Source organism: Pterocles gutturalis, unplaced genomic scaffold (assembly GCF_000699245.1).
Source record: "Pterocles gutturalis isolate BGI_N339 unplaced genomic scaffold, ASM69924v1 scaffold9460, whole genome shotgun sequence".
Taxonomy (NCBI): domain Eukaryota; kingdom Metazoa; phylum Chordata; class Aves; order Pterocliformes; family Pteroclidae; genus Pterocles; species Pterocles gutturalis.
In genome coordinates this window covers 1-14,470 of record NW_010143380.1, presented here as the reverse complement: position 1 = coordinate 14,470, position 14,470 = coordinate 1, and the positions used below count along the sequence as shown (strand labels likewise).

General features: G+C 36.5%; 1 protein-coding gene across 1 annotated transcript; it reads left to right on the top strand.

Moving 5' to 3' along the window:
• Positions 1-2,098: 2,098 nt before the first annotated feature.
• SPCS3 (signal peptidase complex subunit 3 homolog (S. cerevisiae)) lies at positions 2,099-7,339 on the top strand (the record flags this gene model as incomplete). Its single annotated transcript, XM_010084713.1, has 4 exons — positions 2,099-2,172; positions 4,847-4,923; positions 6,323-6,438; positions 6,897-7,339. Coding segments are annotated over 4 exons (400 nt in total), but the record flags the coding sequence as incomplete, so codon positions are not given.
• Between the last annotated feature and the right edge of the window lie 7,131 nt (positions 7,340-14,470).

The window sequence follows — 14,470 nt, the reverse complement described above, 5'->3', positions numbered from 1 at the left end:
CTCGGGCGGTTCGCCGCGGGCAGCGCGTTAAGCTGCGGGCGTGGTGCAGGTGCCGGCGTGGTGCCGGGCTGAGGCAGGCCTGCTTGCCGGTTGTGTGCAAACGCCAGTCGCGTTCTCTGTAAGTGATGGTGACTTACAGGGGAGCTGAGCGAACTGCTTTTGGCAATCTGAGGGATGCAAGGACCTAAGTGAACTTACAGTTTATCTCCCTAGTACCTTTTTTTTTTAATTAGTTCCCTTAGATTTTCCCACTGGTAACATCTTTTCCTTTGTTTGCGAGCTCTGTGCCAGCAGGCTGGCTGAGGTGGTGTATCTTCCTGTGAAAGGCACCAGGCGTAGAATAGGTAATAATGCTGCATCAAAAGTGTGTTGCCTACGAGACACAATGTGCTGATGCAAACTTGTGCCATGGAAACCTTTTTTTCAGTTTTGGGGGTTTTTTTCCCCCTCCAAAAAAAGGAAACTTTGTCACAGAAAACTTCTGCCAAGTATGTATGGTGTGGAGGGCTGTAGTTTCCCAGGCAGTTCAGCAGCTACTCCTGCCTCCAAAAAGTGGAGGTCTTTGCTCCTGTTTCTAGCTACATGGTCCTTTACTAACTAGAGCTGCACTGGGGAATCGGGCTCAGAGGATACTTTACTGAGCTGCTTTAACTCATGAGTTTGTTTGGTGTGGTTTTGGCCAGATTGGTGAGCTACAGCAGCTCGTGGAGCTTTGGAGCCACCCTGAGGAAGGTGGCACGAGCAGGTGGCCAGGAGGAGATGAATGCAAATGAAGAGTGGGAACTACTACCATCTCCTTTTGGATTGGTTTAATACCTCAGGAAAACAAACCCCGTATTTATGCTAGATTGGGGACTGCAAACAGCATAAAACTGTCATAAAATCATCTTTTTGAGTGTTCTGGTTAGCTTGACAGATGTGAGGTAGCATACTAATGCCTAATTTGGATGAAATTTACACCGCTGGTCCCTTCTGTGATGCACAGATCTGTTATTAATGACAGTCATTATACCTTAGTTGCCCTTGAACATCTGAGAAGTTCTGCAGACCCTGGGCTTAAGGCTCATTACTCCACCAGATTGACAGTGATTCAGAAATGAAGTCAAGTGCTTGATAAGGGTTATTACTTAAAAAGATGTTGCCTTTTGCAGAGGGGTGTAAATTCAGAGCAAGGCTTAAACTGGGAAGTTTTGGTGGTGTTTTTTTTAACTACTGTCTCCAAAAGTGTTTTTTTCTGCTGGTAAACTTTTTTTCTTTGAGATTACTAAGCTTAGTATTAATTAAATAATATTTTAATGGACTAACTTTCAAACTGGAATGCATGTAACTAAGTTGTTCATAATAAAATTTTTGTTACATGAGGAATTAAGGTTTTTAGCTGACTACCAGCCTTCTTACGGTATTCCTCTTTGTAGAGAGTAAGTTTGGTAAATTGGTAAGCTTTGTGAATACATATGAAAATATCTGCTGTGTCGCTGTTATTTCCCAGTTTCCTTTTCTAATGTGGTTTAGTGTGGCAATGCCAGATATTCCTCCAAATGTGGATTTGTCATAAAGTCTTGTAAACTGATATGATTTTCCATAATGTAGAATAAAATAAGCATTTTGTTTATACTGCTACTTAAATACATTCCAGGGAGAAATCTTTTTAAGATGTGTGAACTACAAACAATAAACTCTGTTTTATCAGAATGGTTGGAGTGTCTTGTATGAAACTGAGCCTAAAGGCTTCTTTTGTTTATGGTAAGTTGAGAAGGTACTGAAAATGGTTGCCAGCAGAGAGCTATGCTGCTGGTGTTCCAATCAGCTCTATATATTTGGACATAGCTAGCATGTGTTTTACTACAATAAAACATAGTGCAGTTTAGGTACAGATAGATATAGATTTTTGTTGACAGAAAAAAAGTCTATAGGATATTTGTATAACTAAGACTACTGTGGTGGCAAGGCCTGTCATTCAAAACTGGGGCTCTGTAATTTCTGGAAGACAGGTTTTATTTTGTAATGTTGATTATATTTTAGCCAAAACTATAATAATTTATGTAATGTATGAAAGAAATCATGAGAAAGGATAATCTTGTGTTCTGTTTTGTCTTAGAAAAAATGTAGAAGATTTCACTGGACCTAGAGAAAGAAGTGATCTGGGATTCGTCACATTTGATATTACTGCAGATATCCTTAACGGAAAAAATGGTTTGCAAACATTTTGAAATAAGGACATTTATTTTTGTTACTTTATAATCTTCAGATATTCATGACTTGAGGGAGGCTACCAATTTGTCTTAAAAATCTAAATTTCAAACAGTGAAAAGTAGTATTTCACATAGCTAGGCCAGTAAAATAGAACTTGGACTAGCTGTTCTGTCTCTAGTAAATGAGACAGAGCGAGTTGTTTTCTCTTATTTTTTTTTTTCTTCTCCTCCAGAGCCTGTTCTTAAAATCAGACTCTAGAGGCAAGTGCCCTGTCTCTAATATTGGGAAGTGCAGTTCAACCTCTGAACAGCATTACTGTTGAGTGAAGTTTGTATTGGTGGTTTGAGGTGTGAATTATGTAACATGTTATTTTGACTGTCATATTGAATGTAGAAATTACAATTCACCTTTCAAACTCATTTTGTTGAGGCTTTCAGAGTTCTGTCAATGTGATAGTTGCATACAAGTACCTGTTTTCCTTTAAAAATAAAAAGACATTGTAATACTTGCTTAGATGTTGAACTATGAAATCTTTAACATTGAATAGTATGAAATTCATTGGGAAGCATGTGAGGTGCTACAAAATTTATCACATTACTTTTGGGCCTCTTTCTCATTGCTGTTACCTCTTTGCAACTTTTCTTTTGTATTTCTCTGCTTCCCTGTTGGTCTGTTTTTTACTGAGGAAAGAGGGTTGTGGGGGGGTGTTTCTGTTTGGTTTTGTTTGGGATAGGTTTTTTGATAATAGAAGGGAATCATCATTGCAATTTAAGGTCTTGATATGAAAAAAAAAAAATCAATGTTTTTCTGCAAAAGTCAGTGCCAAATATGAGGCAGCATGCTTTACCTCAGGTGATTACACTAAGCCTTGCTTTGCAGATGGGCTGAAATTCCTGGGATTTTTCCCATCCACTGTTTTTTGTCATTGTGTTAGGCAAGACATCGATTACCTCTGTGTTCTGATTTTGCTGTCTTGGAGAATACTTTGTGTAATTTGTATAAGCAATTTGTGAGAGAATTTGTGTAAGCAAATCAAACAAAATACAAACCTTGAATGCATGTGAACACTGGATGAACAGGTTAATCAGATTTTTGCAGGTGTGTGTTGCACAGGAATAAGAGGGAAATTTTTTTTTTTTATCAGCTGGAAGCAGGAGAGGTAAAGTACTGAGTTTTACTTCTGAAATGCTTACATGTATTAAAACCAGAGACTAGGATTCTAAAATAGATGAATTGTGTATATAGAGGGAGGCAGAACATGGCAGGACGGGACCTCTAGAAGAAATACTCATACAAGAATTAGTCTGCAGTATGTAGACATAAAGATTCCATGTTTTAATAAGTTTTAATAGTAGCAGTAGTTTTAAAATTTTTTATAAAAACTGACTTAATCTTTCATGCCTGGCATAAATAAATCTTGACCTGTGTAGAGTTGTAAAATACAAATTTCTGGTAGGTTTTTTTGGATTAAATTTGTAAAGAGATATGGGTACATGGGCTCTCTTAACTAACGGAAACAAATTGTTGGTCCTAGGAAGAATTAAATAAAATGTCGTTTAGAAACTAGGTAGGAGGAGACAGTTTTCGCCAACTCTTTTTAGCTTACCTAATTCATGGCTAACTTTAGCTAGTGTTAAGAAATCCCACAAAGGAGATCTTCAGAATCTTGTTTGTTGTTTTGAGTTAGATGATGAAAAATGTTCAAGTAGTAACTCCAACTATTCTTGCAGCAACAACAACTAATTATTTAATCCTTTCCTTACTTGACTTTTGAATTAGAGGTTTAAAAACAAGATTCAGTCTTGCGATGAGTGGAACAAGATAGAACAGTTTTTGAGGCTGATGGGGGAATCTTTCACTTATTTTTTGAGGTAGTGGCAAATAAAAAAAAGGATTGCGAAATAAAAGGTTACACCTAATCTTTATTGTGAGTTAAAAGGTCTTTTCCTTAGCTGTCACACATGGTGCCTTTTATTGCTAAATAAACAACATACAGGTATTTAGAATCTCAACTTTATTATACTGACAGTCTCAAATGGCAGTCATCAGTTCTTTACTGTTGATCAAAAACCTGAGCAGTTTTGTTCCAGTTTAATAAGCTGACTTTCTTTGTAGTAGGTATGTAATTAAATCTACTAATTCCTTCCAATATGAAATACTTCCCATCTGCTAACTTATCTAATATGGGTATTACAGGCTCTTTGAACTCTCTACACTCATCCAGTTTTATATTTATATATTGTTTAATACTACTGTATTCTGATCCACAGTCGGATACCAGGGTTCTTTGATAGTATAAGTAATCACTTTGAAAATATTTGCTGAAGAATTCTGTATTGCCTTTTATGTTTAAACTTTTATACTAGGTTGTCTAGCAGCAGATTATGGTTACTAGCTTTCGTTGTCCAATATAGAACTCCTAAATCATTGGAGGAAATAGCTGTTAGATTTCATAAATAAAAACAAATCAAACCAAAATCCTGTCACTTTAATAAGGTTGAAATCTATGTTAGAACTCCGGGAAGTGCTCTGCTTTATAAACGAAATGAGGTATGTTGAAATGTAAGAACCACTGTAATTAGTCTACTTAGATCTAGTAAAAATAAAACAAGGTTATATAAGTACAATATGGTATTTTTCTTAACTTGCATACATCTGCAGAGTATATTTGACTGGAATGTTAAACAATTGTTTCTATATTTGTCTGCAGAATATTCAACAAAAAACAATGTAAGTATCAAAAAAGAAAGTTGAAGCAATTACCGATTTTGTGCTGCAGCTATTTTTAACATTCTGAAGTTCTGCTAGGAAGAGTTAAGGCACCAGCATTTCCCTACTAGGTTGGACCGGTTTTAGTGGCCTTCATGATTGTTATTTTCTTGACAGTTTAACACCAGGGTGGGGAGTTCACCCTGATGAAACCGAACTTAATATGTGCCCAGGAGAGTGGGAGAAAAGTAGCACATGCCTTGTTGTTCACTTACAATACTGGACTGTAAATTAGTTTTTTCACCAATTTGCTCTGTCCATTTTACTTTTCCCTAACATTCTGCAGCTGACTACTCATAGAAGCAAGTTACAGTGGCCTTTGGTCTGGCCAGGTGTGGTGGGGAAGCATTTGCCCATACCAGTTGCTGTAGCCCCGTAATACATTTATTTTATTTTGAAATAGTTGGCCTTGCTGCATCCTTTAAATTGATGTTTCACTTTGGACGGCTGGAGGCTTTTTTCACTGCTCTGATAGGAGCTATGTGGAACAGCCTATGGAAATATATTAATGAAACACGATGCTGTCATGGTACCACTGAATTGTAGAATTCTAGTTTAAACTGCTGTGGTCACATTGCAAGGATATGGTGAAGCCTTGGGGTTTTGTCTTGACTTGCTACACAAGACTGTCTCCCTACTTTTTTTTCAAGTATCTTAGTTATTTTATACATGCTGGTTGATATTGTGTTTGTACTAAAATAGTTTTTAGGGTTCTTTATTAGGGTCTGGGACTTCATTGTCTTGTTCCATCTTTTAGCTTTTTTTTCACATAAATCACTAGTTCTCACATATTGAGAAATATTTTCTCTAAATTGTTCTATAAGGTACTATAGTACTGTTTAGGACCTAACTACTTAACAGTATAAAGTTTCAAATATTCAGGAATTTGAGATCTGTCTTTTGAGTTGTTTATACAATTTTTCGGGATACACTTGCAATTCAAGTAGAGATTTTTTTTCCATTAAAATTTCAAAAAGCTGAATACCTAGGCAGTTCCATGATAGCTCAGTTTAAGTCCTTTATTTGAAAGGAAGTCTAAATACTGCTTTAAAAGTGACTTAGCTTTGCAATTCAAAGGAAAAACCATCATACTTTATAAGTCTTTGAAAGCTTATGACTTTTTTAAATGCTTGTGTTTATTGAGGTGTTCTTTGTTGTTTTCATTTATTCCATGCCACACTTTAGCATGTAGTAGTACTAGTTTCCCTCCCTGTGAAGCATTATTTTGTTATATTAGTTATGGATTGCAAGCATGTACTTCAGCTTCAGGGTTTTTACATGAATAATGCTATGAAATTCCAGTGACCGAATATGATCTTTTAAGTCAGCAAGGTACCTTACATTAAAATTGTATTTTTAGGCTCTAAACCAGGTGGTCCTTTGGGACAAAATAATGTTGAGAGGAGATAACCCAAGGCTGTTCTTAAAGGACATGAAGTCAAAGTACTTTTTCTTCGATGATGGGAATGGTCTCAAGTAAGTAAATCCATTTAGTATTATTATTAATGGTGTCTTGATTTACTTGCATACTTGGTATTTCATGTCTGTTTTTATTGCTGTGGTAAAGTACCTGTATTCTATCTGATATTCTGTCACTCTGTTGCATCCTTGTAGTTTGATTGTTGTAATATGACCTTGGGATACAAGATATCCTGTTTCTTCTGTAGACTAGAAGATGCACTGCTAATATGAGCAATAGGCTTCTGCGTTTCTGCTTCCAATATTCTTGTCTGTGTAGAATTGGTTCTGTGATGCACTCAACTCCAAAGGAGTTAGGTAACAATTAAAAAAGTCTTCATGAAGTAACCACATAAAATTAAAAAGCCTATTGTTTCTGGATCAGGAAAAAAATTGTATCCTGATTTATTTAATATTAGTAATTATTAAGTAAATTTGTTGAGTATGTGTCCTTATAGTCTTTGTTGCTTTTGCAGGGGAAACAGGAACGTCACTTTGACTCTCTCCTGGAATGTTGTACCAAATGCTGGCATTCTACCTCTTATAACAGGATCAGGACATGTGTCTGTACCTTTCCCAGATACCTATGAAACAACAAAAAGTTATTAAATTATGATAATGAGTCCTAAGCAAGATATTTTTATACTTGTATATTGTGAATAAATTTTATTGTGGTTTCTTCTTACATCCCATGCAACCCTTCAGTGAAAGCTACTTAATTTCCTCAGGTCTAACAGCATAGGAAAAGGAAGTGAAAGGTCAGGGTCTTTTTTTTAAATAAAACAATGGAGCTGAAACTTAAAGAAAAAGTAAATTGCAGAATTATAGTTTTGGGGGGAAACTTAAACTTTTTTTTTTTTTCTCCTCACCATCTGGTTATAGATCCCCTTTTCTTTTAAATAAACATTTTTAAACCAGAGGTAGTCTTACTGTGTTTTTTTTGAGGTACTATGATAGTTACTTAACTTGTGTAGAACTCAAAAATGCCTTCTGGAGTCAATTTCTGTGAGTGCATGAAGGAAATGGCCATTCTGTTCTACAGCATTTTGCTAAATATTTCCTTGTTAGTATGTTACAATAAGGTAAGCTTGGTCCTTTCTATGACTGACAACAGCTACTTTGAAAACTCATAGTTCATTATCTGTCAGCCTACAGATCTTGTTTTGTGTGCCATTGATGTAGTCCACATGCAATTCTGTATTATAAAACATTTTAATAACTGCTTATAATGCAGCTAACTGGAAGAATAAAAATAAATCTTTTCAGTGTATTAAGAATAAGTCAGTAAGGAAAGTGAAAGCTTTAGGTAAAGAAAGACTGTCTACAAAGCAACCGCTTGATTTTTATTGGGATTTTTTTTTTATGAACACACTTGTTCCAGAGGGGAGTGGGACGAATAATATTAGAGGGGCACTTCATAGCAAGGAATGGGACAGATGTTCTCTAAAACAGTCTGTGAAAACGTTTAGGAAATAGAGGATTTCCCATGGGGACATAGAGAAATTTAGACACATTTGCCAGCTTGAGTATGGATATGAGTCTACCTGCACGTTTAGGAAATAGAGGATTTCCCATGGGAACATAGAGAAATTTAGACACATTTGCTAGCTTGAATATGGATATGAGTCTACCTGGAAGTCTTCCTGATTTGCATCAACTGGGAAGGGTGGCAAGCAGTGTGTAGCAGTTCAGTCCGCACCTCTGCTGAAGAAGTCGCCTCTCTGGGGCTGCATGTCCTGCTCTTTGGATCCTCCTTCACTCAGCTACAGGTGCAAATGCTTGTCATAGTTGGGATGACAGAAAGAAGGAACACAGGGTAGCAGGATTGCCTCTTGGTGATAGTGATGGTTTATACTGGTCAACCAGTGTTTCTTGCTCATCATGTCTCTGGAAGGAGGAGCACTTGCCACTGTTGCCTTCCTCACGTAGTTTTTAATGTACCATATATATTCAAGCAAAATATGGTAGAAGTTAATTTATTGCCAGGTGTGGAATGTTCTGAATGTGCTGGGGATTTTCAAAAAGAGCAACTATTCTCTGCAATTAAGCCTATGAGTTTTTTTTAATACTGCGTGTCAGAAAAAATATTAGGAAAAGTTATGAGAACTGGAGTGTGACAAACCTTTCAAAAGAAGAGATGCAAAAGATTGGAGCAGTCCCCCCTCTGTTGTGAGTTAGATCATCTGAGATATGGCAGATTTTGAGGAACCCAACTTGCTTTTAAAAAGGGATCTTTAATATTCGTGAATTATCCCCAAGTGGCTATTTATTACATTCTCTGTGTTAGTCTATCAATCAAAGAGGTTTTGAAAAAAATTTCCGAAAAAGTGTTTTGTCTTTTTGCAAACAAAATTTTGTTCTAAGTGTGAAAACTAAAAAATTATTTTCAAAGGAATATTTTAGGACAATTTTTCATTTGTATCCAGCATATTTATATGAATTTCAGTTCTCTGAACTTGTGCTGTTTTCCACAGATTAGCATCAGAGAGAAATCTACACAGACAGTAGCAGAATTTTAAGACACTGCAATTGTATCTTCAAATGTGATGCTTAAAGCTTTTCTAGCCTTTCCCAGTGAAGACAAATTATATTTGAAGTAAGCATTTTGAGAGATAAAGAAGAAACCATCACTGAGTTTATGTTCAAGTTCTTGGAGAGAGGAACTTGATTTTATCCTGAGGGAAAGGCCAACATAGATGAGCATTTAAATGATACTGCAATAGCTTGCTCTTCCCTTCTTAGCAACCAAGTGGAATAGGATGCTCTTTGTTCTCTGTTCAGGGAGCATGAAGGCAAATTCCTCATTTAGTCTCTTTAAAGCCTTTCAAAAAGTAAAATGACTCCTGTATTTTGTTGTGACAATTCTCAAACCATTTATAGAAAGAATGCTCTTATACAGAAACAAATGGCATTTACTTCCTCTTGTCTCTTCTGATATATCTTATCAAAAGAAGTAGCATTATTGCTGGCAGCTGATTCTTCTCCTAGATGTGTTACTAACTAAATAATGATGCTTTATGTAATGATGTGTACAAAAGATGTATTCCCTAGCAACTGATTTACTTAATGGGAAAAGGCTTGAAGCTTGTTTGTAGGAACTTTGAACTGAAAACACTTCTGGTGCATTTCAGACAGCAAAAGGTTGAGGTTCTGGAGAGAGGACTTCTTGTCTAAGGACTGAAAAATGCAAACTCTTAAACTAGCCTGGGTTTCTGTTTACTTTTGAAAGCATGCAGCATGACATGGAAAGCAGGAAAGGAAAGTAACTTCTAAAAATCTGTATTTACGGCTCTGCTCCCCTGTGCATACAGTCTTATTTATGGACTGGCACTATAGATACTGCAAACAGAAAGACATTGAGAAAATAAATTACTTCTAAGTTTTGGTTGTTTATTCCTTTAATAATTTTCTCCTGAACAATGAAACTAAACCTAGCTATTTTATTGCTTAACAGCCAGATTAGAGTTCCTGCATTATTTTTGGATGACAAGTGTTTAAAATGTGATTCTTCTGAAAATTATTTCAAAAGAGGTTTTGCAGGAACAGTTCTGTAAAATGAAAGCTATTTAGATTGAAAATTCAGGTATTGGAGGAGCAATCTTACTCCAAATTTGTGTCAGAAAATACATAGAAAATAACTGTTTGTAAGTCTTTGGTATTTAAGGAATGTTGTTTTGGTTTATTTGGCTTCTTTCTTTTGGAAGAAAATTGATATTTTCTTCATTAAAAACAGTTTAAAACATTATTTTAAACTGTTCATACAAACAGTCATGTACTCTTTAGCATGAACAGTGCCATTCTAAGCACACAGGTAAATGCTCATATTACAGTAGTCACATCAGGCTTATTTTTATTAAGCAAAAAAAATTGAAACTTAGCTTGAATAAGCCAAACTGCTGTTGGATTTCTTCCTGGCACCCTCCACCACTTCCCTGGGACCATATTTGTGAATCTGCACGTTCCTGAAGAGATGAGGTACAAGTGAAGTCAGAGTAGGCATTCATTTGTTAAAGTTTCTTTTTTCCTTTAGTATTGTGTCACAGTAATAGTTCCTTTTATGCAAGTTATTATTTAGTTTATCCACTAATAATTGTTCTTAATTAGCTTTTGTTTTATGTGGAAAGACAGAATTTTCTCTCTCTCTTTTCTGTTTACTTCAAACTCTAACAGAGTTGCATTTATTTCTTTTTCCAAACATTGTTAGTATAATAATGAAATTCTAAATCCTCTATGCATAAGCTATTGAGAAAACAAACCAAAGAAAAAAACCATCTGAATCAATATAGTTACATTATTCAGTCTTGAAAGCTATTGATTAAAAAATAATGGAGCCAAGTATATAATTAAGAGAGTAATATATAAGAGAATACCAAGAAAACTTGGGTATGGTGACAGGTGCTGCCTGACCTCCTGACCCCTGGGGCGCACACCTGCCTCATCGGGAGCTGTCCTCCGCTTCCCAGCTGCATCCCCTTGTGCTCGTTAGCAGTGCTCCAGGCCTCAAATTCTGAAGAAATAGCTGGCACTCCTTTAAAATCATAAAACTGACAGAAATGGGTTAGAGAAAATACACGTATTTCTAGTGCTTGAGGACCAGGACAGTGAGCAAGTGTAATTTGAAGACATATTATACCCATGCTTATACCCATAACTTTGTTAACAGCAATTGCCATTTATTTTGCAGTTATAATCCAATGGCTTCCAAGTGTTTTACAAGAAAAAAAACCATTTATTTCCACAAAGAGGCTGGCCTGCTTAAGCCATGCTGGAAGTACTTTTGCAAGAAACTCTTGAGAGTATTGTGTGTTGGTAACTAGCATTGCCTGGGGCTGTGACTGACCTCCCGCAGGCCCCAGCCGCCTCCCCGCACAGGTGTTGGGCAGACAGAGGGGCATCTGGAGCTCCTAAAGGGGAACTCCCTTTGCAGAAACAGGCTTTGGACTTCACAGGTGGGTTTTGTCTCTGTGGTGCAGCAGGGACAACAGGTACAGTGCTGTTAACTCAGTCTGCCTCCTTGCTTGGTGTTTCTTCTTGCTTTATCAGAAGGGTTTTGGGGTTTTTTTCCTCAAGTGACTGCTGTGGTCCTGAGTGCTCGTGCTGAGGTGAATGAGTTGGATTTGGTACAGCGGAGGGGTGATAGGAGCTACTATGAGAAAAAGAAGGGGTTTGGATGTGGCCATGGAAAATGGGTTCAGAAATGAGTGTTTGGTTTAAGTGTAAAAAACATTTGCTTTTATGAAGGCCTTGTACTAGGTGTAGTTAGGAGTGGGACAAGGCAGGCAGATAGAGCTCTTTTTTGTGTAAGGTAGTAACTGAAGATTAAGATAAAACTGGTTTATCTGTGACTGGGAAGTAACAGCAATGAGATTGTGTCTGCTTAAGTCTGGGTTTGGTTTTGTTTTTAATTTCTAGAAGATAATTTACTTCCTGTTTGTTTTCTTCCTCTTTCTCTCAGTTTTGAAAGAAGGAGAGGGTCAGAGAGGTTCTTTTTCTTCCCTTCCAGCCCCCATCTCTCATTAAATGCTACTTGTTCATTTATTTTTTACTTCGGGAATCAGCATAGTAACAAACAGAGAAGGGGCACTGGCACCTGCAACCTAGCTGCATGCATGGCAGTGGCCAGCACAGCATTTCTCTCTTTAAGGATTGGGTTTTTTACATTTACAAATGTTAAGATTCAACAGTAAAGTGTAATAAAATTACTTAACATATCTGAAGAAATATATCATTTTATCTGAGCTCACTGTAAGGACTATTTCATTTCACGAGTGTTTATCCACTTCCATATGAGCAATGAACTTTGCCTCATTGTCACCTTTCTGTATTGTCAGGTCTCATTCCTAAATAGAGTATCTCATTAGGACTCGCATTTACAAAAGCATTTAAGAGCAAAATGCCTTTGAAAACTTAGTCAAAGAAGCATCCCTAGAAACAGTGAAGACTGTATCAGGATATCTTGTTTGAAATACAGCTTTTGACACTGCATTCTGTGATATTAATGAGCTATGGGGAAAACATCCATAAAGGGGAAAATACTTGAAGATAGGTGTAACATTATTTAGAAGATTATACACAGCTGGTAGCTATAAGTATTTCAATATCAGACTGGAAGCTTGTGTTCGGCTTCATGTTTTAGAGGTGGTTTGGAGTTTTTTTGTTTTCTTTCTTTTATTTTTTCCTGTCTCTCATGCTGTTCACTATTCTCATTAATAGCATGGGTGATAGAATAAGAAGTGTACTTAATGAAATTTAGAGATTATGCTCAGTGTAGGAAGTTGTAATTGTCAAGAGATTCAAGAAAAGGTAGTCAGTAAATCATATTAAATTATTCTATGTATCTGGCTCTAGAAAAGTCAGAGCTGGGGTGCCCTGTAAGTATTTTTTACAGTGGAGGCTGTACATTTACTACACATCTTGAAGTGCAGAATAGAAATTGGTGGGGTTTTTTATAAAATAGGGTTTGTAGAAGTGTGTGTTGAAAAGTACCTGAGTTCTAGGTCTTGAAATGCATATTACTTTATTGGACATGGGACGAAAAACAGTGTTACATCTGCTGGGGGTGGGAGTAGAATCTGTTTTCATTAAGTATTTGTGTTTGAATGTTTAGTCTGAATCTTCCCACTCATCCACCAAAAAAAAATTTCTATTAGCACAAATTTTCTAGGAAGATATGGGACTCTTGCTGGAAATAGCAGTTGATGTTGATGTCTGGGATCGTATGACAAATCCTATGACTGGGAAAGGTGATGGTATGGATTGTGTTGGCCCATTAGAGAGTGTACCCAAGTTTTGTATTTCTCTTGTGGATTTTGCTGAAGACAGCATTCCCTACCTGTGTTGTACTATGTAACCATTGATGTGGTTATCAGCGGCCCCTTTCCATCCTGGGCTGGGGAGCACAGCGTTGGGTTGAGGTGGGCTGAAGCAGTGTCCTCCTCATCATGCTGATGGGGCAACAGACAGGTTATATGCCTGGGAGGTGAGGTGGGAAAGACTTCGTGGTTGCAGGCTGGCATTTAGGCAATCATACGTAAGTGAAACTATCCCAGTTGACATGAGTGTATGAGTTGATCTGCGAGTGGTAAATTCATGTTCCATATAACTCAGTTTCAAAAGCTAATATTACAGGCCATCACAAAGTGTGAGAGAGCAGTTCCCAAAACTGTAAGTAGGATCCCAAAATCTTGGTGTTTTACTTGCCTGAACTTAGACAATAGATCCATTAACCCCTCAGATGTATGTAGTGGATGTGACCTTGTAATATGCTTTACAGATAGAGTGTGATTTGCTAAATACAGTCATAAGAACATAGAGCTGGTAGCAATAGCTCTAGAGACTGAGAAAAGTTAGAATAGATCTCTACCCAAAGTATTTTTGTTTTGTTTTGTTTTGAGATGACCAGGGGAAAAGAATAGATGGAGGGATGATCACCAGGACACTTTTAATATTCTTGGTTTTATTGCTCTCTAGATTTTTTTAAGTCATGTACACATGTAAAAGCAGAATGTAATATCAGATAACAAAAATAAGTTGTTTTATGAAGTACTTGTCATTGAGTATTTCTTCTAATTTCCCACCACCACATCCAATTAATCTGTATTAGAAATCTAGGTATTAGTGTCTTAAACAACTGATTAAATGAAGGACTTAAAGTTGATTCTGACTATTTTTGTAACCTTTGTGATTCTTAATGGTAAGATGTTGATTTATCAATCAGTAGGATTATTTGATATTTATCACAGTTAATGCAAGTTTCCTCTACTGTATTTAATTTAGTCTTGTTTGCTGTAAGTATATCACATAAATCCATGTAATATAAGAACATGAGCAATTATATCTGCATAATCTTAAATATAGATCTGAAACTGGATTTTTACTGAATGAATCGATGCTGTAATAGTCCTGGACTAAGTAAGAAGTTTTACAAATACCACCTTCTAATGATATTCAAGTGCTTTTTGCCAATAATTAAATTTAAAAGGAACTTTCTGCTCTCAAGCTGCAAGTGGTTGGATAATTTGTTACCGATACTATTCAATATATTCATCAA